This window comes from Takifugu flavidus, chromosome 11, assembly GCF_003711565.1.
Source record: "Takifugu flavidus isolate HTHZ2018 chromosome 11, ASM371156v2, whole genome shotgun sequence".
Taxonomy (NCBI): domain Eukaryota; kingdom Metazoa; phylum Chordata; class Actinopteri; order Tetraodontiformes; family Tetraodontidae; genus Takifugu; species Takifugu flavidus.
In genome coordinates, this window is record NC_079530.1 from 14130467 (window position 1) to 14156072 (window position 25606).

A 25606-nucleotide genomic window follows, 5' to 3' on the forward strand; every position below is an offset into this window, starting at 1 on the left:
CAAATATTAGCCTATGCAGACAAAAGCATTCCAGACAGTGTTGTCACTCTCACTCGCTCATCCTTAAAGTTCCTCCTCCCCCTCCTCCTGCCGCTCATCGCTCCGGCTCCCCACCTTTTTGCACCGCCACTCCTCTTTCTGACTGAGCTCTCTCTTTTCCAGGACCTCAGTGTCATTGAGTGGTTATGGAGATATTTGATTCTCACAAAGTTACTCTTTTGTAGCTGATATTTTTGTTGCGACGTTCAGCTTTTGATCCCATTAAGTCGAACCAGAGTAAAGGAAAATCTAAAGCAACTAAAGGACAGACAAAGTTATCCTTGTGCCATTGATTTACAACTAATTAACAAGGAAGTCAGCTCTTAAAATTGATTACTGAAATGTAAGGAAGCTCATGTCCCCCCAGCTTTTCACAGCCCTCCTCGTGTTCGTCATCTTCCTCCCTCCCCTCCCCTTTGTGGGGGTTCAGATGTCATCCTCATCCTTGTCACAGGAGTCTAATGGATCAGTCACGCTCAGGGCGCTCTCAGCCTGACTCACAGAGCTGGGGTGAAAGGTCAGAGCCCGGGTGAGATAGGAACCTCAGAGAGAGGACATCCGTTGGGCTGTTCCCAGCCGTGAATGTGTCTGCAGCCGAGTGTGCTTGTTTTCTCAGTAAACAACCTCTGCCAGGCTGCCGAGGAGAGATGGTTCGCAGGGAATAGCAAAACACACCAACAGGAGAAAATAAATGGCAAAGTTCAGCCACAGGATGTAGCAGGTAAACACCCAAACGTGTATATCACACACGCCACGTCTGGCATATCCATCACAGCCTCTCAGGAGTTCGCGTTCATCCTGGAGGTCAAAGTTGGCGTAAAGGAAGGCTACCTCATAGGGGGTACCTGATCTACACACAGTCTGTCTCATTAGAACTAGGTCATGCATCGGAATGATCTATTGCCATCACAAGAAACATAAACCAAATGTACGTCTGGCCACATGGCGAGTCAACACATACAATGATATATGGCTTGAACTTCTCGGGGTCAGCGGCACGTTTTCTCCAAACAGTTGAGGGCTGTGGTTTTTGTATAGCTGCAGAAGTTTCTTTTTTGTCTGACAGTCTCCCTCCCCAGATGCAGTTGCGGCGTGGAACCATTTCAGCAGGCATCATTAATGCAGAGCACATTCCCAATGTCCCGTAGCAAATTTCCTTTGTTTGGTGACTGACTGAATATTGATGATTTTACAGTGCCAGTCATTACATCCTGTCCTGCATCTTTATTATTATCCTTTGTTTCCTCCTATCCCCCCTGACTACTTCTCTCCCATTTTTCTTGGTGCTGAGTTTTAATTTCATGCCTCCTGCTCTGGCATCGGGTCCTCTATTGAGTGCCAGGATGGCTTTGCGACACACAGCTTACCAGCTTCCTCCGGGGAATAGGGGGGGTGGGGTGGGGGCCACTCTTTCTGACACACAGGCATAAACGCACACAGACGCAAATGTGCAGGCTGTTAGCCCCTGGGCTGTGCATCGGCATCCATGCAGAACTCATGGCAATAAAACCATCCAGAAAGTTGATTTGGAGAACACACAAAGACACATGCTGTCAGAGAGGGGATCATACAAGCGAGCGCAGCGGCGTGCTGGCTCAACTTAGACTTCTGAAGAACAAAAAGCCACTGTTTTTCCCATGAATCTATCATATCTGTCTTTTCTGAAGGTGCTGGCCTCATCTGGTTGGCCGCAGCAGTTTATGCTAACTGTCCTGGCATGCTTTCATTACTGAACACAGATGCGTTGCAGCTCTGGGGAGTAATCAGTCTTTATGCTAATGATTGTGGATGATGATCGATGTGCTTCCACCTCCAGTGTGTGGCTCTCCAGAGGCAAAAAAAATATTTTTTCTCATGTAGGAATATAGTTATCACCAGATTCTCTTTGTAAAGACTCCAGAATATGTTGACATATTCTATCTTATTGTTAAATTTGAACAAAGTGACTCGAGTATCTGCATACGAGAGGGTGTTTGTCCACCTTCCTAACCTCTGCAGGGCTTTATTAGCCCAGAGAGCAGACTTTTCCCCTGTCTCTTCCTTATCTTCTGAGAATTGCAGATCTCATCTGCCGCTCTAGGCTGGCCACTCATTAAAGAACACAGCCTGAGGCCATATGAGACACTTTTGAAATATTTTAAGCAATGCCAGACGGTAACGAATGGTAGAAAAGTCGAACGGACGTTCGCCGTCTCCTCTTAATGTCTGAAGGAGTGAAATAAAAAAGTATCACAAAGAGTCGAGAGGAAGCAATCCAAAGATTTCACGGCAGATGTCTTTCATTTGAAGAAAGTGATCTAATGAGAACTGTTTATTAATTCATACCAAATGCAAGAAGCAACTGCAAACTCTTGGAGGCCACGGTCGGAGATAATTCACACTCGTGAGCTAAATGAATCTCCTTTGTCACTCTGCAGCGGTACTGAGGTTCACTTCACTCGCCGCCCTGCCGGTGTTGCATGCGGGCTCTCAGTTTCAGAGGATGCGGGTGTTACTGAGTAGCAGAGGACAGAGGAAAGGTCCGGAGCAGGCAGTGGTGTCGATTGTTTGCCTCTCAGAGCGACTCCCACCCAGCGAAGCACAGCTGGGACCTGCCTAATGGTGCTCTCCCTCCTCTGCCAGCCTCCATCAGACAAACACTCCACACGAACGGACTCTTGAGGCTTGGTCACAATTTCTACTGGGTACCTTTTGCCTCCTTCACCAACCAGCAGCTCTGCAGTGTCTGACCTTGCTTTGATAAATCACAGAACATATCAAGAGTCATCAATAAAGCACTGACACTGCCATGGGTTATCTTCATGATAGCCCCCTGTAATATTCATGAAAGGTCCCGATAGTGTCAAAGACCCTGCAGCTGTTTATCCAGGTGTCAGAGGAAGGAAGCGTTGCCATCTATGACCCATTCATACAAACGGGACAGCACACAACCAGAAGCTAACCTTAAAATGCTCCACCCATGTAATGGGCTGTCTGGATCTGGTCATGCAGATAAGCAAGCACATGGACACGCACATCCCCAGATACCCCAGAATGAATAACGGAAGAAGTTTAGATGGTGGAAACCTTCTGTTTGGTGAGCAGACATGCGTAAATAGAGAGAGATGGCAAGAGAATAAAGGGTAATAGAAAGGAGCTGAGTGCAGCGATAGGAGCACCAGAGGTCTGACATGCTTCCGATTACGCTGGACTCTTGCATCTGTGTTTGTGCTGCCAGAGATAAGCTGATTTGTGTCCGGGATGGACGGTTGACTTGATGTCTCATACATCAGAGCACGGGAGGCAGTAAAGGTGAGAGGAAAGAGCCTTTGTTGTTGTCATTTCACATTCATGGTCGAACTCGATCACCTCCGGCTGCAACAGTGAATATTTATCTGATATATCAGTAGGAACTGACGCGTTTCCTTCTGTTGGGCTTCATGGATGTCAGACTAAAGGCTCTGGACTGTGTTACCAACTTTGGACTGGCCTCAAATTTAGATTTCATTTGAGAGAGGAGACCCAAAATGAAAAGGTGGATACTCTGTTCGCCTTCATTGGTGTGTTCTTCTCCTCTGCTGATACATTCCATGTGTGATGTGACTTCTGGAGCTTTAAGGACGGTGTGGTTTTGCTCTCAATTACAGCGAGTCTGGGCGATTGAACAGACTGCCCAGAAAACACGAGAATATGATCCACACAGGAGATTGTATTAGAAGAATGTGTGTAAAAATGGACGACGTGACCTCTGCTAAATGATGTCACCAGTTCAAAGTGGGAGAGTCTGTGTTTTGTTTAATGGTTTCCCTTTTTGTACAGAGGAAGGAACTGGTGATGCATCATCTCAGTCAATTATGTCAATGGACACCATCCATCAATCCGCTGCACCTCCTTTGAATGCGTCTCGGTGTGGAGTGAAACGCCTCCCGACCACGTGCACCTCAGTGAAAGTCGTCTGGTCTGGTATCAGTCGCCTGTGGTTAGCTGTGCTGGATCCATCGTCATGGCACCACAATAAATCTGACCTCAAACAAGTGTTTTTTTCTTTTCCCCCAGGAAATGCTGTCATCCGATCTTTACGATCAGATTTCCACTTTCTCGCTAACCTGCCATTCACGCAGAGACATCTTTAATTAGTTTAGTAGGACCACACACTGTGTGTGTCCGTGTGTGTGTGTATGAGAGTAAGAGCAAGTTACTCCCGCTTGATTTTGCCAACTTCCTTTTCCTTTTTTTTTTCTTTACCTACTCATTGTAAAGCATTAGTCCGATCCAGAAAAATGCTTTTGGGACGGCATTATTTCTGGCTTATTTGAGCCCTCCGGCTGATGCAAAGGTGGTAATAGTAGTAATAATAGACCTGTTGGGGGGTATGTTTCCCTCACCCCCTCTCTCCTTTCATCTGCTCTTCTCACACTTTTTCTTCCATTGTCCAGCAGGTAGACAGCGTGATGGATGGACAGGGCTTAGCCGCAGCCCTGCTTAAAGCGCTGCCACCGTACACCCAGGTGTCAGCCGATAGCGCCCGTGAGCGTCGTCCGTGATTGATGCCGCTCAGCGCCGCTCCGCCATTCAGCCTGACTGCCCGTGAAAGGCTCAGACTCGCTCAGAAACACAAGTAGACATAATGGCAGCAGGAAATTGGGGTGGATTGAGAGCCCTTCTTTTTTTTTCTTTTATTTGCTGCCCGGGTGGCAGAAAAGTGCAGAGCCAAACGTGCACACTCGTATGGGATTTTAAAGCCTGCATACACATCATGAATCATTTACAGTCAAAGAAGAAATATGAGCAACAGTTGAACTAGTTCGGTCTTGATTCTCGTGTGTGTGTGCATGTGTGTGAGCCCTCATGTGGGCTTGATAAGTTTTACTGACATTGTGTTTTCTCTTGGTGGTTCCAGTCCGGGGACGCTGCGTGTTTCTCATTGGTTGGCAAGCTGTAGATGATTACAGTGCAGTCCATCCATGAAATCCCGTCACTAAAAAGGAGACAGTTTGTGGACGTGTGTGTATTATGAGAGCGAGGAGCCAAGGTCGTCGAGCCCGCCGGCGTTTTCATGGAGCGAATACATCCTGGGCCCTATTCATCCGGGTCGACTCGTGGTGTCCCTTTCAGCCTCGAGGTGGTTAAAACGTAGAGAGGACGGCGGCCTAGCGGTTAAAAATGAGACGACGCTGCTCATTTCCCAAAGTTCCGCATAAATAAAGAGGAGATTCGGCCGCTGAGGAGGGAGACTGAAGGGGAGCGGCGAGCAGCTCCGCTCCATCGCTTCTGCCAGTTTCTTGTGACATTTTCGGAGAGGAAAAACAGATCTACAAAGATAAACAGATGCTGTTGAATTATGCTGCCGTCGACATCAGTGCAGTGTTTGATTTTCATTAGTGTTCTTCATCCAGCCTATATTTAGTCCTAAAAAGTGAGGAGGCTGACTCTTGGGGGGTGGGGGATGATTATTCCTAGACCAGCCTGTTTATTTCTCTCTGTAAAAGAAGCCCTGTCTCTTCCCACCAAGCTCCATCGTCCGTCCTCTGATCTGGACGGCGAGGGGACAGGACAGACGTCCAACCCCCTCCACATGTCTGCGTGTGTCCTCTCACTATCCCCACATGTTCATTTGCGTGTGCACACATTTTCAAGTGTGGTTTTTGGCCTCTGTGACGATCATTGTAATCACCATGTCGATAGCCACGACGGGTGTCTGGCTCAGTTGTCCTGGGCTGCCCGGCGGTAACGGAACAATGGGGGGGGGGGGGCAGGAGAGGGAAAGTGAAGCGAGACGCAGCTCAGAGGCATGTTTATCATAATGAAGGTGCAGAGAGGAAGAAATGAACGGATGGGGGTGAGAAAGGAGGAGAGGAGTCAGTCGCTCTCTGCAGGCCACACAAAGAGACAGACAAACATGCCTGCATGCTGGCAAGTGGCCAAATATCTGGCAGCCTGAATCCATACTCCATCTCAACCCCCCACCCTGAACACCTCGTCTCCTACCTGATGCTCCTCGATTCTCTTTGCCTCGTCCAAACACTCGATGCGTATGAATGAAAGGCAGGAATTCCGAACAAAGACTTGAAAGTGCGATTTTTGAGGGTTACCATGCAGCGAGTGACGGCTGTTATCGTGGCGGATTTTTCACTGCGTCTAACCCGACAGACGTCCCCGACTCGTCTGTTTCGCGTCCCGTTTTACACTATCTGCGGCCGCGTTTAAGTGGCCTGCAGGGGCTTTTTTAGAAGCTCTTTCATCATCGTTAACCTTCCTGGAACTGTTCTGGTGTCTGCTCAGAGGAGTGCGCCTCATGCGTGGGGACAGTCGGGTTACGGGTTTTCAGGCCTGTGATGCGTAAGGGGGTTATGTTATGGATCAAATATGATTAAACCAAGAAAGTTTGGAGGCTCAGAACTGTTTCCCGTGTGTATGTGTGTGTGTGTGTGTGTGTGTGTGTGTGTGTGCCTTCTTGTGAGGGTTTTATTTTAATGGTAAAGGCAGGAAAACAAGTAGTTAGCAGTTAGCGGCAGCACACTGCCATTCTTTCAGCAACCTTCACACACCTCATTAACCCTCCTAATGAGAATGTAATCAGCCACACTCCCCGTTTTGTCTTTCTGTCTTATTCTGCTGCTGTAAACGGAGAAAGAGAATCAAGTGCATTCAGCTGGGATAAACACTCCGCTATCATAAGATCCAGTCAAGTAATCAAGAAAACAAACACTTTTTAGACTCGCACTGGAGTAAATGTTCTGGCGTCTAAATGGTGTAACTTTTAGGATTGTTTTTTTTTGGGGGGGGGGGTTGCTAAAGTGTATTTTTATATCCTAAATATAAAAAAAGGCAGTATTCTTTTCTAGTGGAGCTTGAACCTTTTGACGTGCACGGTAGAGCGGGCTCCGTTCTCAGCGGCGTTTCGCTGGAGGCGCTTATGACATCGTCGCAGTATGAAAGGAGCAATTGTTTATGTTTTGATTCGTGCATTCGTGCATTAGAGGTTGACTGTTGCTCAACTGTGAAGAACGGCGCAGTGGAGACTCTCGCCACAAGCTGTCTGTCAGCGCAGTGGTTCTGCTCCTGCGGCCTCCCCAGAAACTCCCAGAGAACAGTTTTGCTGACTGCAGTCCGCCGTTGGAACCGTGATTATCAAGCGTTGAAAATGGTGCCAATCGGTTGCCGCTGCCTTTTGTGGCTGGTGGAATCCGAGACGGCCACAGTAGGTGTTTTGTGAATTTCCAGGGAGCGTTTTAGCTGTGTACAGTGTGCCGAGATAGAGATCGCAGGTTAATGACGTGAATCAGACAGGAACCAGACATTCGCTTCAGCATGTGGTTAATCTGCAGACCCAGGCGCCTTCAGCGATGCCTGATAGGATTGTTAATTATTTCAAATACGAGTCCTTTTGTAATCTGTCGTTCGGCAATTTACGCCGAAGCCATTGTTTGAGGTCTGAGCACAGTCGCAACTTCAAAAGTGCCCTGCCGCTGTGGGCTACAGGCCGCAGCTCCGGCGGCGAGGACACACCTGAAACCATGTGTGTCACCTCATCATTAGGGCCACAAAGGGAATGAACTGCGAGCGACGTCACCTAAAGGGAGCCAGGCGACGTTAATGAACTCTCTGCCCACTTAAAGGTGCGCAGCGCATTAGGGCAAATGCGTAGCAGGTCGCCGCCACTTTTGCTCAGGCCGCCATTGGTTCACACACCTGTAATGAAAGAGGGCTGGTTGTCGTGCTGTGAGCAGGAAATAAGGAAACACAAAAGGTTTGGGTTTGACATCATTAATCTGTGAGCAGCCAGGGGGCTCCTGGAGCGGGAGCAGCCACGCTACAGTAAAGTCTTCATTACACTGTAATAAGTCCATAGAGGAGGGTTAACAGTTGCTCTGGTGGTTTCCATGACTCCTTCCACCCTAATCGCGGTTAGTGACATCTGGAGATTACCCTGCTGTCCCAGACACTGAACCAGGATCTGCTCCTGAAACACTCTGGCCGAGACAGTCGCGTTTCAGCCGCTTTGGGAAACAGATGCCTTTCCTCTCAAGAAAGGCTCGGAAATTTCTAAAGCTCAGTTCAGTGATGGATGTTTTATCGTTTTTGCTGTAGCCTGGAGAGTTTGGTGGCTAATAGGTGTCTTTGTGGTCACCGGTTTCACATAGATGTGTCTGTTTGTGAAATAAAAACTTTACATTTAAACTATTCAGAAACGGCAAACACGCACTCACTGACACGCACACACTGAGTCAGGACTGATCTTAGAAAATACCACTGAGGGGCAACCACAGACTGTGTAAAATACAGCATGGTCTCCCACAGAAATGTCCTTTTTGCCATTTTAAGAATGTGTAAATGCAGAAAATGTCACGTTGCTAAATTTAATATCGCTCTGGCTCCTGCAGGAGTCAAACCCATCAATAAATCCTTGAGGGAGAGAAAAGAGTGCAGACTCCAAACCATGACCACTGTGATTATTCTATTATAATTGACAGAGGAGAGAACAATCTAGGCAAATGCAATATGAGTAAATAGGAGTATGACAGACTTTCTGGCACTGCCTTTTGCATCATTTAGTGCTATCGTGGGACTTCTTTGGGAAATCTTTATCCCAGTTTGCAGCTACAACCCGACCTCCCAGAACACCAACATCGAATCAAACAGAACTCTGATTGGGGGAAAAATGGATCCATGTAGCCAATCCTGTTATGGTTTACTATTGGGATTTGGGAAGGGGGGGGCCTTACAGTCTGCAAATTCCACCTTTAATTTTAGCAGTTGCACACAGAGGTGAGCATTTTGATGTCTTTACATTCCAGCCTCTCATGGCTGTCTCCATTTCTCTGACTTACCTGCTCTACTGTAGTCTTTGGCACTCCAACAATATCCTTTCTTGTCAGAACTCGAGAGCGAACACACGCAGGCAGACTCAAATCCATTCAGCACTGCTGCCAGATGTCCAGGGGCGACGTATGAACGGCGTTAGTGAAGCTACAGTGTCTGTTTTACTGTTACTGGTAGTGTGCAGGCGGGGGGAGGGGAGGGGTGAGGGGAAGGTAAAGACATTTTTGTCATCACAAAGTTGGTCCAGGTAGACCAGAGAGCATTCCTCCAGCATGGAGCCACTCTGATAAGAGGCACCAATATAGCCCCGGTAGCGGTCTGACTCTGCTTTCAACTGCTTTTTTTTTTTTTTTTTGCCTGAGATAAGAATGCAGGAGCTGCAGGGAGCACATTTTCGGGCACGAGTGCAGACAGGAATTTGGTTTTGATGTTCGGGATATGTTGCTGCAAAATATCTCAGACTGACAGAATTGTAATAACAGATATGATTGTTGTCTAATTGCAGAAATGGCCTGTTTATCTTGATGATAGCTTATGATACTGAGGTTCCTGAGAGGACAAACTTATAAATCCTGGGTGACAAAATTAGAATCTATCATTAGAAAGAATGTTTGTCTTCTCTTTAAACAAAAGCCACTGAAGGGAGTATGGCATTGTCACGGGATCCTCACTCTGAATATATGAATATGAAACACTAGACAATAGTAGGAAAACAACAAAACAGCTTCAGGCCTTACGATAAACAAGACAACGCACATTCAGTTTTTTAATTTACTCTAATTGCAGTGGCCTGCATCATGACGCGTTAATTGCTTCTACCACCCGGTTCGTAAGGGAGGTTGCACAACGCAGGCCTGTGGGTCTTGTTTTGTGACTCATTTTTATTGTCATAGTTGAAACAATATGAGCAAATTTGTTCCCGAAATCTTCCCATGGAAGGTGAACCAGCGGGGACCCCATATGTGATCGATCACGGGAAATAATCCAGTTGAAAACACGATCCAGTTTTAAACATTAACCACGGTGTGTGGCGACTCTGCCTGTGTGTGAGTGTGTATGATGGGAATGTGTGTTGTGGTGTACGATAAACTCTGAATAAGCAGAGAATGGCTGAGTAGTGCTGTTTGGATGGTGGTATTTTCAGCCTCGACCACAAGTGCTGTGTTAACGTCTGTCCGAGCTGAGGGAGCCCTCAGCGTGCGTGCGTGCGTGCGTGCGTGTGTGTGTGTGTGTGTGTGTGGTGTGTGTGTGTGTGTGTGTGTGTGTCCATTTCCCTATTGGCTGTGGATTTGAGCAATGGTGGCTCCATTTAAATGACAGTCAACTGTTGCTGATTTAAACAATTTTTATATTTATATATATATATTACTGTAGCGTCCGGTGAATGCTCCCCATCACGGGGTTAACGAGGAGCCCTGCCCCGGTGCTCGTTTTGCTGGTGCGTGCTCAGGCTGGGAGCCGAGCACCTTTCACCTTTTTAAAGCACCGAGAACAAACTCCACACTCCGGTCAGTCTAAGATAAGCTGTCCACTGTTGGCAGAGCTCAGGTAGTTCTGCACCTCCGGGCCTCAGCTAAGCTTGATGAATGTGATAAAGGTGATTTAAACGCTGATAAAACTGGTACTGTTCTTTTAATGTGCAACCTTTGTTTCATTTGCAGGGACTTGAGTGAGAACTTCATCCAGTCCATCCCGAGAAAAGCCTTCAGAGGAGCAACAGACATCAAAAACCTGTGAGTTTGCCGCCGCTGCTGGTAGTATTTTATATCTCCATCACAGGTAATCACAGTCTTTGAGGTTTTCAGCTACATTTTAGAGCGCTATAATTCAAAAACTGTGAAAAATAGAGCTTGTGTTGCCTCCTGTCATTCAATGTGAGCGTAGCATGCTTATTTATTTTCTTAATCCAGCAAAACATGATGTGCGCGCTGGTATTTGTGTGTGAACGCGTGTTCGCAAGGCTGTAGATCATCTGGGCGCCGTCACACGGAGCTCCACAAATCTTGTAGCAGCCACGATCTACATCAGACATCTGATTAAACGCACTCACATGCAGTCACGCAGATTTATGAGGCGGTATCAGTCATGATGCACAACCAGCACAGCTCTGCACTCAGTTCCTGGGAGACTCGGGGAATTATAATTTAGCGGAGCCCATTGGAATAAGGTGGCAGAAAGCTGTGCTTTGCTGACCAAGTGTTTCTCTCTGCCTTTCGTGTGCTCTGCAGCCAGCTGGATAAAAACCACATCGGCTGCATCGAGGACGGAGCCTTCAGAGCGATGAGAGGCCTGGAAGTGCTGTAAGTGTTCCCCTGCATCCAAACCCACATTCAAATGCTCCCGTGAAGCCTCTACTTAATTTAAGATATTGTTTTTTCCCCAACAATACCTTCAGTGAGGACATTTAATTAGTCCGGCGCCGCTTATGACAGAATCCCCCCACAGATGACAGGCGGGGGGGGGGCTACATCATGGAGACCATTAGCTCATTCTTCAGCACATTTGCCATCAACACCCACCCACTCCTGTCTCCATCTATTCCCCATCCAGCCACACTGGGCTTTGGCCAATTTGATCGAAAACCCAGCTCTCCGCCTCACGTGCACGTTCTTCCATCAACAACAGCAAAGTCAATTAATCAACTCTTGTCAAAAAGCATAATCGGGGTCCTTGGCGGAGCTCCCCACCTGGAACAATGGAGCACAGCAGCGCATGTGGAAGGACAAAAAGACAGACTGACAGACTCGTCATTTGCCAGCGAGAGGCTTTTGTTATTGTGTTTGTTGGGTGTTCCAGGGGGTGGGGAGGGGGGGAAAAAGCCATTATGGCGACTTTCACGGCACGGATGGGTTGCAGATGTATCGATAGAGTTGTCATAATGGTGCAGTGGGGGTTGGGGGGGTTGTTTTCGTGGGGGTCTTTTGTGGATAAGTTTTATGGAGGAGGAGGACAGGTTACAAAAGAGGCGGGGGTGGGGCTGGGGTTATTAAGCTGATTGAAACTACCTGATTTTCTGGCTGCAGCTGAGGCCCGGGGTTTGGGGGGAACCACGTACGCACGAGCGCGAAGCCCCGCTCGCACCTCATCTCGAGGAGGCCTGTGATCGTGCCTGTGCACGCACATTTGCATGCATGGCTGTAGATGTGTGTGGGAGGTGCGAGGGGTTCCCATCTGTGTGGAACGAGGTGTTATATTCCCGATGGGATGCCACGAAGAGAAAGATCAGTGGGGGGGGGGGGGTTCAAAAAGAGGCAGGGACAAAGGCGAATCAACGCTTTTAGAAGAATTCTTCCACTCCACAGCGCCACCTATGTAATTTTTGTTTCATCTTCTCCCCCCAGAACGCTGAACAACAACAACATCAGCAGCATCCCTGTTTCCAGCTTCAACCACATGCCCAAACTACGAACCTTGTAAGTCACATTTTCCTCTTCCTCTCCAGACCAAAAGGTCTTTAAAATGACTCAGAATTGCGGCCCCCTATACATCAAGGTTTTTGACGGCCTATATGATCTGAGGGGGCATGAATGTCATTCCAGGCCGTCTTTGGGAGGCGGCCATAGCCACAGACCTCCACAGGAGGGTCGTAACAATGCCAGGGGCCATTATCCCCTCCATCTAAAGCGCACACAGCAGTAATTGGCTGAGATGGACGCAAATCATCCCCCAAAACCTATTTTGTAATTTGCGTTGTGTGTGATTACTGAATCTGAAGTGAAAGTAATTTCGGCTCCAAAAGCCGTGACTCCGTGCGGTGAAACCGTTGGGGTTTCTTTGCGTCCAGTGGGGGTTATATTGTACCGTTTTTCTGTTTCTGTAGCGTGCAGAATGGGTCCGCGCACGTGGTGTTCGCAAGTTAGTATACATGCCCCGGAGGTCAACCACAGCACAGCAAAAGTTATTATGGACAGTCAGGACATTCCAGAAATGCCATGTAAAATACTGGGTTCAAAAGTGCTTCTCCTTTATGGAAGCTACCATTTACGGTCCTCAGACCCCGCAGCGTGTCATTTGGAGCCTGGAGGCATTCGATCGGGCCAGTTTTTCCAAGAGTAGATGCTTTTAGCGCATCCCCGCTCATATTTCATTTGGCCTCTTTTAACAGCCGCCTCCATTCCAACAACCTGCACTGCGACTGTCACCTGGCCTGGTTGGCGCAGTGGCTCCGGCAGCGGCCCACGGTGGGGCTCTTCACCCAGTGCACGTCCCCCGCTGAGCTCAGAGGCCTCAATGTGGCCGAGGTGCAGAAACACGAATTCAGCTGCTCAGGTAAGAGTTGCCTTCACTCATTTACACGTCTGTTGTTACAGCAAAAGCGCGTGCCCCCCCCCATTTGTGCCTGGTCACCACCTGACAGCTCCTTCGCCCCCTGGGCAGCCCTGCGGCTTTTTTCAGGCCCTTTCATGTGTCTTCACTTTTCCGGAGTTGGCGAGCAGATTCCCAGGCAGAGCAAAACCCCCCCTAATTCGTAGCCCCTCACCTTCCCGCACAAGGATTATTGTGGCTTTGAACTCGCTGGTTTCTCTCCGGCAGACTGAGAACGCACGTGCGTGCGGGTGTGGCGCGGCGCGTTTTTAGGATTATCATATCAGGAAAATGGGAAAAACAGCATGAGAACCTCCACTCCCCACAAGGCCATCTCGCTCTCCACGCCAGCTGCGACGGCTGTTTGTGTCTCTGTCTGAGTGCACGTGTGTGTGTGCGCGCGCGTGTTCGCATCTCTTCATGGTTTGTGATTTTTACGCAGCCATACGGCGTGACAGCACAGATCATTAACTATTCATCTCCCATGGAAAGCGTGGGAGTCTATTTCTTCCTGTTGCAAACTGCAGAGAAGGGGGGCGAAACTTTAGGCTCCGGTAGGAAGCAAATACTGAAAGTTTGGATGTCGTGCGGTTCGGGCCAGTATTAGCCTAAAGCATCGTAGCATTTATGGAGCCATTCCTTCTTTTCAGAGGATTGCAGCACCCGTTCCCAGTGCCTGGATACAACAGTCTGCAGGAGGGAAACAAACATTGATGAAACCATTAATGCTTCTCTGCCTCTGTAGCATGAACGAGTGACCAGAAGTTGAACTCCCAGAGAAAGGATTAGTCGAGACCAGTTCGCTGGTGCACACACGCGCTTCCATCTAACCTCCGTGTATTAGCATCTTTTTTTGTATCCTCCAAATTGGGTTGCTGCGTGTTTGGGATGTGCCGGGTTTGCTTTGTGTCCAGGCCACCTGCAGGGGATTTGGGATGGGGCGGCACTGTATCTGGGAGAAAAAAAAGGGGGAAATGTTGTGAAATGTAGAAAGGAAGCTGGACAGTGTGTTATCTGCTGTTGCATCATGACTGATTGCCTCCGACTCCCAGTTTTTCCAACAGAAAGTGGCTCAGTAGTGGCCTTTTTAGCAGCAATAAGCGTCATTTTCTGCCCGTTATTAACGGAAAAGTATGACATTTTTCCCCGGCAGCTCCAGCCATTAAACATTTCGACTGATCCAAACCCTAAATATGGGGCTCATTATTTTCTTAGAAAAACACATCTAGGTGAAAACACACTGACTTTTTTTTATCCCTTCACTTCTAATTAGCCATGAGCAGGACTAAGAGACAGGGTTTGTTTTTTTTATTTTGCTGCCTGTGGCCACAGAACATTTCTGAATATGTGGTTAGCTCCGTTCACAAGAACACAACCAGTTTTCTCCCTTTTCCTCCCTTTTTTTTAGCAAAACAGCTGACTGAGTTGATGATTAGTATGAAAGGTTTGTTAGAAGCTCCTTGTGGCCCTTTAGCCTTACGTGACAAACAGTAAATGATGAGTATTTTTGTGTTTTCTGTTCCCAGGAACTAAATATAAATATTAAAGGGGAGAGAATTTGCGGACACAATTATTTTCTGGGCAGGAATTTGCTGAAGGATCAAACTGGGACGAAAGCTGTGAAAACATTTTGAAATGATAAGAAAGATGAGTTAGAGGGATGTCGTGTGCAAAAGGCTGTGAGCAAACAGACGGGAGGTAATAGGTCGCAGTCAGTCCCGGAGATAAGAGGACAGAGAGGCTGATAATAAGGAAGCTAAATGGGAGCAGACAGAGCAGCCAGGCGAGAGGGGAGTGACAGAAAGGTGAAGGAAATAAAACAGGGAATGATGGGACGATAAAGACTGATGGAGATGGCGGGTGGGAGAGGACGGGGGTAAGGCAGCAGGGGATGAGCACACATCAAACAGCTTCACCACCAAGTATACCTGTCAGAGAGCTGTCATTGTTAAGGCTGCTCCAGCTGTGCTCTGCACTCTCCCTGATCCCAGGCCTGTCAAATACGCCATGTTGGATCAGAAGGGAGTTCTTTTCTGCCCTGCACCCGATCCCAGATCTGTCAGCGCTCTTCCAGCCTAGATCACAGGGCCTCAGATCACATGGGCTGAGCGATTGTGCCATTGTTTATTCACACTCCGGAGGATTTTGTTGTGTTTGCGCGATTCCCTGATCTGTCAAAGCATCGTAACCCTTCAGGTAATCGATCATCAATGGCTCCATACACGAAATCTGACGTTAAACATTTTGTTTCTGGCTCAACAATCCGAGAGTCTGAGCCAGTGATTTCACGGTAAAACACGCCGTTTGGCAGCGAAGTGTCTCTCTGTTTAGGGAGTGCATGTTTTTTTTTTTTTTCTGATGCTAACTTTCACCATCACTCATTCCATCTTCCCCTCCCTGGCTCCCCCGCCCCCACCCCCAGCTCTCCCTCGCCAACATTTTCCACACAGGCAGAGCAGATAGATAGGAAAGTAATCAAATATTCATGGTTTGAAACTTGGACTAGTATTGCTGTGTAAATGAGGCCATTTAAAAGTCTGTTTTATTCATTTTATCTGGGTTAGAAACACACACGCGCACACACACTCGCATGGGCGCGCACGCACAGTGGCGTATCTTTGACAGCGCCGCCGCTATTTAGGCAGGTATCGAGAGACGCTCTGATGGGTTGCGGGTTTGGGTGCTCTTGCTCTATATGCAAATTGAAAAGTTGAAGTGTTTTACAACAAACGAGGAGGAGGGGGATCTAAAGCTGAATGTGCAGAATGGCATCAATTCCACCCAGAGAACGCAGACTCAGGAGGAAGATTTCCAACGAGATCAATGGTTGTTATTGGGAGGCCTTCAATCGCCGCTCCGCCTCTATTATTCATGTCTTTCTCCTCTCGATATCCTGTGGCACGCCTTTGATAAATAACCTAGATTTTTGCCCGTTGATTCTCAAGGATGTATGGTTTTACAATAAAGTCAGAATGGGGGCGTTTCATGTCTTCCCCTCTCAATGTCAGAATCTCCTTGGGAGCGCGTCTTCATTTGCAATTCAGTTCATCAATCACAGCGGATTGATGCTGTTAACAGCGGCGGAAGAGCTGCTCATTGTCAGTCGCATCCCATAATCCCTGCTCAATCCTGCGCTCCCTCCCCCACCAGATCCACTGGCGCTCGCGCACCTGTGTGAGTTTTTACGTTCCCCTCCTGATATTTCCCCCACCCTCTCTCTTTATTTCCAGGCCACCAGGAGTCTTTCGCCACGCAGGCGTGCAGCGTCGGCGGGGGCTCTTGCCCCGCCATGTGCACGTGCAGCAACAACATCGTGGACTGCAGAGGGAAGGGACTCACGGCCATTCCAGCCAACCTGCCAGAGAGCATGGCTGAGATGTAAGCACCCCGTTTCCTCTGGTATCAGCAGCCAGGAGCCTGCGTGCTGTTGTGCAATAGTAAAAAGAGCTCTGGCTCTCACTTGGTTTAATCACTCAAGATCCAGGTACTGTTATGTATGTTTTTTTAAGTAGATATTTTTACAAGGGTATACTTTAATAACTTTCCGTTCGTCCAAATGCAATTACTTGCATTTCCCAGGAGGACAATGTCAGACTCAAACGGTATATAATTGTTTCAACATTTCTCCTAATGTAATCAGTTATAAACACAGCACACCGCTGATCTCATTTGGACCACGTGGGGGCAAAAAGCTCACGTCTGTTTTGGAAAACTTCGGTGGCCCTAAAAAAAGAGGCAGATGTCAGAAAGATCTGCATCATTATCAGAAGAATTGAACTGGTGCTTCAGTCTGCACCTACTGTATGTGACTGTCTTTGGTTTCTCCCTGAGGGTCACCCAGCAGGGGGCCCGACTGCGGACTTAATCCAGATCTTAGACTGGGCGCTCTTATCTGCCGTGAACAACCGCATGCAAGCACTTTCAAAACTCCCCCCCCCCCCAGTTTATCAGCTCTCCAGCATCTGTCTGGGCTTTAACTGTTTACAGCCCACTGTGATTCTTGGGAACGCGAGGCAGGGCGAGGCGGCGTGCGTTCCAAGCTCAGACAGTATCACAGATTTATGCGAGGAAGCCAGCGGTTGCATTGCGTGTGCAGTTAAGAGGACGCAGTAAGTTTCTAGGTCTTCGGCTCCCCATGAGGTCTGTTTATAAATACCCATCTAGCATGATCCCGTGTTCTCCTACAACCCTGACCCAGTTCTCGTGCCGTCGTGTGCTGGATTTCCTAATTTGGACAAAGTCACACATCTGTGCGTTCTATTTAACCTGAATGACCACCGTCAAATTAAGTCTCTTAAGGTGTGATTAATTCAGCCTCGCAGGTCCTCCCCCCCGTGTTTTATGGTTTGTAGATACTTTCTGTGTCCCACAACTGGGGGGAGGTGAGACTGATGTGTTTGGACCCTGTAGGCAGTCACCAATGGCAGAACAGGGGAACAGCTGAGGGGCAGCACTGCCATCCATGCATTTACACACTGGATTCTTTCAGAGGAGATTTTAAAAGCGTCGCCGACCTTCACATCTCCGACCGTGTCCTGCTAATAAACTCTATTCTCACCGGCACATATGTTCCCCCTGCCCTCCACCTCTGCAGCACCTTTACCTGTAGCGGCTCTGAAGCTGAGGGGAGTGTTTGTTCCACGCTCTCTGATATATACGCTGTCTGATAAACCCCCAGGGGGGTCAACAGTAAAAGAATAACTACAGGAAGGGGAGCAGATTTGATCTGAACATGAAGTTCATTATAAAATCTGTTATACTTATAGCGGGGGGGCTGCTGTGCATCCAGGCCAGCCCCTTGCCTGGCTAATGAGGCGCTCGGAAACTCACACACGCAGACACACACATGCTGCTTTCATTACGGCCAAATCGAAGGCCTGCAACCCCTCGGCCCGGCTCTCCCTTAATGAATGCCAGTGTTGCGTTTAAGGTTGCGAGCTTTCTGCGCTCTGCTCTCGTGAGACCGATTCAACCTAACCGTGACACCAGAGATTATCATGCCCTGTAGTCTTTATCTGCAGTGACTGGACTGAGGAAGAAACACGTTTGACTCGCATCACCTCACAGGCGCAGCGTGGAGACCCACCAGACTCCAGACCCACTCGAACGCTAATGGAAAGGATGAAGATCATTGATTGGGCCGACACAATCAGCCCCTCACACGCACCTGCAGACACCTACAAATGTCCAGTCTGATAAATTGGCCAGGAAGCATCGATCTTCCATTCCGCTGGTGAACAATTGTTTCTCTTTTCTGGAGCGATCAGATGCGACAGTCTCTTCGCTGGTTGTGAGGATCAACTCTTGTACACTTGTCACGGATCTGCCAGGAGCCGAACGTGTGCAGAGCCGTGTGCAGACGGCGTGTTGGGCGCAGGACTGATTAGTCAGACAGTTTTGTTGGCGAATAAAGTCGGCAGAGTTGCTTGGCCCCGGACGCTGTCCCACGGCGGAGGCAGAGGACCCAGTGTTGTCACTGCTGTAAATTCACAGGCACATTGAGACACACGGACCGAAACAGACGGCGAGAGCAGGAACGCCGCAGGAATTTGTGGTCTGGAATCACCAACATCTGATGTATGTCAGCTACGCTCCTGTACTGCTCCATAAAGCTGGGCCACCCCTTTGAGGGGGGCGGAGGCTTGATTGGAATATTTGGAGAGCTGAACCTGTTAAGTGGCTGTGGTGGATGTGCAACAACAACCCCCCCCCTTCCACAGAAAAGACACACGGTGGACCTGAAATGCTCCTAATAGCATAATGAGTTCTGTGGAACTGGTCCTGCGCCAAGATATCCCACATTTAACAAGACAATAATTGCATCTGTTAACAGTTTGCAGCTTGCTGGGTTTTTTTTCTTTGCGGTGACAAAAGTTTTTGTGTTTTTAATAAGTGTGTTGCTAAGAACTGGATGACCGCCCCTCGCACAGGCATTGTCCTCCGCTGAGAACCTACGTTTGCTACGGGGCAACCAGACAGGCCCACAGCTGGCCCCCTTTGGGTCCTGCTAAGCCTTGTTAAGGACAGTTTTAAAAGCTGTGAAGTGACCTGCAGATAAACAGCCCCTCTACCAGCGACACCAGGGAATATGTCTGGGACTGAGCCGGGGCCCAAGTAGCAGCCAGTGCCCGAAACACGCAGACACGCATGCCTACACTAATGGCGTGTCTGTTTCCCCGCGGCCATCTGAGACTGATTAGATTCTGTGACTGATGTTGACTTAGTGACCAAGTGCGTGTTCTCTTTGTATCCATTTCATTCTTTTTTGAGAGTATTTTATGGTGCTATTATGTTAAATCCTTTTTTTTTTCCGCGTCAGCTTTAAGGAACACAGGGAAAAGTACACTTAAGGGATATTTCTCTAAGGTGGGGGCACATGTTTTAATAGAATATCCGACTCTCAGAGAGGCAAGAACAAGCAAATGCATTGATTTCATGATCTGGAATGAGAACATATGTGCTGGCTGCTTGAATCAGGAGGAAACGTCAGTTTTAGTCAAACATTCGTTCCCAAATTAAGACCAAACCGTTCCCCCGTCGGCCTGTTTCCACAGCACTTTGCTGTTGCCATTGTTTATTGGTTCTGTGAATGTTGTGACTCTGACTCTACCAGCCAGGCAGCACATCTGCCCTAACATAATCAGACCAGTCACCAAAGGTCAAAGGTTTTAGGATTATACCTACGTGGCCCTTTTGCTGTGTAGATATCTATTGTTTGGTTAACTGGTGGTCTCGCTTCTTCTCTCCTCAGACGTCTGGAGCAGAACGGGATTAAGTCTGTTCCTCCCGGAGCTTTCTCTCCCTACAAGAAGCTGCGTAGGATGTGAGTACAGCAGAACATTAACCTCTGGGCTATAATAATACACACAAGAACAAGAAGTCTGGAAACAAGAGGACTGGAAAAAGAAGCAACTTTCTTTTTTTTTGCCCGGTTCCTTAGAAGCATGAAATATTTATTTTGTCTGCAGCCGGAGAACATATTCTTTTTCTCAGAGTTGGGATGGCATGGTTCAGCAAGTGGTCTGAAGCTACACGGCCATAATAACCGTTCTCGAGTGTCAGTGCGGCACGCTGGTATTCCCTTGGCCAGCGCTGTGTCCGGTTGTGTTGTGGTGCCTTTTTGGGCTGTGCTGGGAGGATGATCGGGGGACTGGAGTTGGACCGATGGCTGAGACGTTTCTCTGCGAGGGGGCGACAGGCCGACTGTTCAGAAGCCCCAAAGAGGGACCCACAAGAGCGAGGAATCGGAACACAGGGTGGGGGTGGGGGGGTTCGCTGTCCTTCATAGCAGATTCCTCATCATTTAAGCCAGCGGGGCAGGTAACAACCTTTAGGGCACTCCAGAAGTCCATCACAGATATTCAGAAACACTCAAATCGCTCTTTAGTTGACATACAATATTCAGTAAACCCGTAAGCTAAACGGAGATGTTTGCGTTGGCACGTGTGCTTATTTGTAGAGGCTCCAAATGCGTGCAGTGACTCCGGTGACCCTGCCGCGAATGCCAACCACACACATCCTCTTTCAACTCGTCTTGGTTTGCGTGACCCGCACCTGAACCGCCCCGTGACACGGGGGACGTGTGTGACGGCCTTTACGTGCCCCGATACACAACGCCGGCTGTCTGAACCCTGAGAGGCGCGCCGGCGCACATGTTGACCGCGACTCCTTTTCCTGGAAACCCCAAACCTTCGCGAGAAGACAAATGCGTACTTATGCAACTATTAAGAGACCCCCCCCCCCCTTTACAAAAAAAGAAAATACCACTTTTCTTCACCACATGATGATTTTCTTTGAAAGACATCCAGCTGCCTGGAGTTCAGTCCACATACTCCGTTAAGTTTCTCCCTCCATCTGTCTTTTTCACTCTCGCTGTTCCTCATTTACAGTTGCATTTACTGTCTCTTACACACACACACACACACACACACGCACACACATGCACACACACACACACAGGCTTAGGGGTTATCCTGTGCTGAGAGGCCTGTGGATCCTATTAACAGCTAGTGTGTTAAGAGGTGTGCTACTTTATTCCACGTGAAGATTCTGCCCAAAAATCCAGGACTATCAAATATTCCGATCAGTTTTGGCTCCAGCGCCACTCCCGTCCTGCCGAAGCACCATCGCCACCACGGCCACCAGGTTTTGCTTGTTTTTGTCTCCCTGCTGACCAGTTCTTCTTCTACAACAGAGACCTGAGCAACAACCAGATCTCAGAGATAGCTCCGGATGCCTTCCAGGGGCTGCGCTCCCTCAACTCCCTGTAAGTAACCTCTAAGCAAAGCCTCTGCGTGTGGGTTTGCATATATACATCAGGTATCACTCCTGTCTGTGTTGTGATTACTTAGTGTGCTGTATGGAAACAAGATCACCGACTTGCCGAAGGGGGTTTTCGACGGCCTCTATGCCCTGCAACTACTGTAAGCACAACACATCCACACGCACAGCTGATCCAGTACAGACACATACAGGCCTGAATACCACGCAGGCATATTTTACTCCCACTCAGCCAAGGAGTCGTAACCTTGAAATAAACTTTGTACCTGTGCATACTTTCCCAGCTGGAATGTATAATGAATGAGTGAATAAAGAAACTCAGTTGACAAGTTGATCCGCCCTTCCTTCTTTCCTTCCTTCCTTCCTTACTTACTTACTTCCTTCATCCACACCCACAGGCTGCTGAATGCCAATAAGATCCACTGCGTCCGTGCCAACGCCTTCCAGGACCTGCAGAACCTCTCTCTGCTGTCGCTGTACGACAACAAGATCCAAACCCTGGCCAAGGGCACCTTCACCTCCCTTCGAGCTATACAGACCCTGTGAGTCAAACCGGCACGCGTGACCCCCACGACACGCATAAATAACGACAGACACGGTGCTTGTTTATTTAAAGCTCTGGGATCATAAGATGGCAAAGAGGTATTCTTTTTGAGTTTCAGGACCAACCTTTAAAGCTTTACATTCTCTAAATGTGCCTTTCTAACACGAATCACCCCTGCATGGATGCTAAATGTTGCGCCACCGTGTTACTGTTCACTTTTGCGGTAGAAAAATTACATTTTATTGCTCATTTCTAAATATATCTTCCTCATAATGCTTCTAGAGTGGAGATACTTGATGACGCAGTCGTGGAAAAGTCCATTTATTGTCAGCAGCCACAGAGTTTATGACACACTTAGAAGGGGGGGTTAAGGACAGGTTCAGGTCCACATTCTTACTGCTATAAGCTGCCAGATCATACACGCTAGGTCTTAAAAGGTGTTTGTTTTACGATGGATCACTCACCTTCCCCTCCCTCTCTGGTCCGCAGTCATCTGGCTCAGAACCCATTTATCTGTGACTGTAACCTGAAGTGGCTGGCCGACTACCTGCGCTCCAACCCCATCGAGACCAGCGGCGCCCGCTGCGCCAGCCCTCGTCGCCTTGCCAACAAACGCATCGGGCAGATCAAGAGCAAGAAATTCCGTTGTTCTGGTATGCGGCTTACCCCCCCTTATTTTATTTTTTACCTGAGACTTTTTTGCCCCCCCCCTCCCCTTGTCTGTCATGCTCTGTTCTTTCTGGCTCCTCTTCTCCTGCTGGGAGTGGCTCTTATTTCTCTCTGTAATGAGCGATCGTCTCAGGCAAAAGGTTTTATTTGGCCTGCTTTTTTTCTTCTTCTCCTGCTCCGCAATCAATATCTCTCCAGATGAACCTAGGACCGAGGAGAGAGGGATTGTTCGCTGTCTCTCCATTTCCACAACACATTACCACATTATGAGTCTGGTTTCACGCTCAGACCGCAGCGGGCTGAGATCACTGGTCCAGGCTGCTGTAAGGTTTAAGGTTTCCCTTTGCGCCCAAAAATCCTCTGCCCTCCACCATAATCAGGCCCTGCTCATCACTCGCTGTCTGCTCAGGCTCAGATTTCCTCACTCTTCCTCCTCTTCCTCCTCCTCCACCCTGCACCCATTACATTTATGCACCATGTTACACTGTCTGGCACTCCGCACCGCTGAGGTTTCACACTTTTTTATAGCCTCGTTTGTTTGGTTAGTCCTGCCCCAGCCCGGACGCCACCAGTTTTGTTCTTTCCATTTTTTTTTGGTCTTGTTTTTCATTCTCTCACTCCATTTATATCACTCTTCCCTGGCAACAGCCAAATATTTACCACCTTGGAACATCATTGCGTGTTTGTCTACATTGTCATATGCAGAGACAGCCCCAGGCTTCTCCGCTTAGAATCTGCCACATGTGTTGTCATATATAAGCTTTATATATGACGCATAGCATCACAGCCAGCTATGCGAACCAGACCTCTCTCACTGACATCCGTCCCTCTTTCTTTTCTCCATCACAGCCAAAGAGCAGTACTTCATCCCAGGTGAGTGGCTCGTAAAATGTTAACACCTATCATCATCACCACCAGCGGCCGCCCGGCTGCGTCATCTTTTCCGATGACACGGCCTTCATCTACCTTAAATTACAAGTTTAAAGGATAATTTCCTGTTATTACAGATTGGCTCTTGTGTTCAGTTATGCCATGATTCCGTTTGGTAGTAATGGCTGAAAGCTGTCTGGCAAAGCGTAAAAGTAAACAAGCAAGTAAACATAGCTCGTGTTCAATGGAGACCTAATGACCTTCTGATATTTAATCTTCAGTTATGTATTGTTTTTGTGGCAAATAGGCTATAAAGGTTTAGTATAAGCAGACACATCTGGTTATTTGATGGTAAATAGATATATACCTTCATGAGATACTAGCTAATTGGTTCTGTGGCTTAAGTGTTTATTTTAATTTGATATCCATGCAGGGGGTCTGTTTCTCCTCACCTCTGTTTTGCTAAGTCTGAGCAGACGGAGTCAAGAGGAAGTGGCTCTTTGCTTTGGACTGAGCACAGACAGTCGCTCAGGAGGGGGGGAGAAAAAATGGGAGGGAAAGAGGGACAGACAGGAAGGAAAGCGTGTCCGTTCTATCAGTACAAGCTTAGGAAAATAAAGCGGCCAGAGGACCCAGATTCCTATCGAGGGACATTTCCAGACCTCTTAAAAAGAATTCTTCTAGACATGGAACCCTGTGCGTGCGTGTGCATCCGTGCAAGTTAATGTGTCGTTGTGGGCTGAGGTTGGATAAAACTTTTGCTCAAGAACAAATGGAGAAGTATGAAAGCAGAAAGAAAAGCAAAGTGGGATATGATTAATTAGAAATTCACCCTCCCTCCCTTAAATCAAAAGCCTCCACACACACACACACACACACACACACTGACGATGCAGGAACACCAAGTTGTGTTGGAGGAATAAAGATTTCTTCTCCATCGATGAGTCATCCTGCACCTGAGGGGGGGAAGTCCTCATTCCGCTCGGATTTGCTGACAGTAAAAGTGTCGGCACCACGCAGACGTAATGATTGCAGTGACTCACGCTCACGACTCTCCCTCAGCTCCTCCGATCAAAGCCTTGCCCAGCACTTTCGTTGCTTCCTGTGTGGCAGGAAAGGCTTTTTCCTGTTGTCTGGCCTGGTGAGGGAAAGTTCCGTTAATGACCCACATTACAGCGTCTATCTTCACCCTCCACTGAGCCGCCCTGAGAAGTGACGCAGCTCCAGAAAAAGTCCTCGCGCAAGCAGCCAGCGGAAGTTGTTTCCCCGCCCGTGCGCAATTTGTTCTCTTCTGTCCAACCGTGCTCTAATAAAGACGAAGGTTCGGGGGTTCGGTTATGGTTTTACATACCGCTCCATTTATTTAAACAGATTTCTGATACTCACGTCTTGGATCTGGTCCTGGTCGTTTGAGGTTTTCCTGCTCATGATTGTGGTCTGGGTGCCCCACGTCCCACTGACGTAATTACCCAACCACGGGCCAAGAGGTGCGCCGGCGTGAGCTTGCAAAAATGGGACATAAAAAATTATATCCCAGCAGCATCGTCTGAGCTGTTCGCTCTTAAATGGAGCACACGGGGAAGGTCCACACACACACTGAGACACAATACACACTGTTCTGAGTGACTCCCGGTGCTGTTTCATTATTGAGCAGTCATGATGTAACTGGCAGCACGCCTTTTGGCACGTAATGTCTATTCATAGACGGAGGCGGCGCAGGATGACGTCCCAGCTCCCTTTGCTGCCTGCTTCTTATCGGAGGAGGCGTCTTCCCACAGCGCCCACCTTTCCGGTCTCTCCCACCCGGCTTTCTGACTCCTTTAAGGCCTGCGTGCGCGGGTGCTCCCTCCTGCCCTCCATTTCTGTGTTTCTCCCCAAACTCTCCTTCAACCTCACCTGTCTGCACCTGTTTCCTGCGCATCATTTCACTGCCGCTGTCTGCCACACTTCCACATCCTCCCCCTCTCCCTCTCTTGGGCCGCTCTGCTTCACTGAAGCCTGCAGCCTAAATTCTCTCTGGCATCCCAATCTCAATCTCCCCTGCCACTGTTCTTTTCACCCCACTGCTCCCACTCTATCACCTCTAAAATAACACAC

The 25606-nt window shown here is 48.4% G+C and overlaps 1 protein-coding gene and 1 long non-coding RNA gene across 5 annotated transcripts in view; one reads left to right on the forward strand and one right to left on the reverse strand.

Moving 5' to 3' along the window:
- The window catches only part of slit1a (slit homolog 1a (Drosophila)), a 64611-nt gene that overhangs the window by 25408 nt on the left and 13597 nt on the right, over positions 1-25606 (forward strand). For 2 of the 4 annotated variants that reach the window (XM_057047229.1, XM_057047231.1), the window contains exons 5-15: positions 10503-10574; positions 11070-11141; positions 12183-12254; positions 12947-13110; positions 16377-16524; positions 19898-19969; positions 21341-21412; positions 21498-21569; positions 21825-21968; positions 22460-22623; positions 23489-23512. In XM_057047229.1, coding sequence (XP_056903209.1) covers positions 10503-10574; positions 11070-11141; positions 12183-12254; positions 12947-13110; positions 16377-16524; positions 19898-19969; positions 21341-21412; positions 21498-21569; positions 21825-21968; positions 22460-22623; positions 23489-23512 — 1076 coding nt within the window. The remainder of the gene's footprint in view (positions 1-10502; positions 10575-11069; positions 11142-12182; positions 12255-12946; positions 13111-16376; positions 16525-19897; positions 19970-21340; positions 21413-21497; positions 21570-21824; positions 21969-22459; positions 22624-23488; positions 23513-25606) is intronic. The other 2 variants (XM_057047230.1, XM_057047232.1) reach the window with 1 other exon arrangement.
- LOC130533750 (uncharacterized) lies at positions 19501-25111 on the reverse strand. The gene is made up of 2 exons (XR_008952650.1): positions 24896-25111; positions 19501-24815 (listed from the first exon to the last, which is right to left on the reverse strand). It is a non-coding gene; the product is annotated as an uncharacterized LOC130533750 (long non-coding RNA).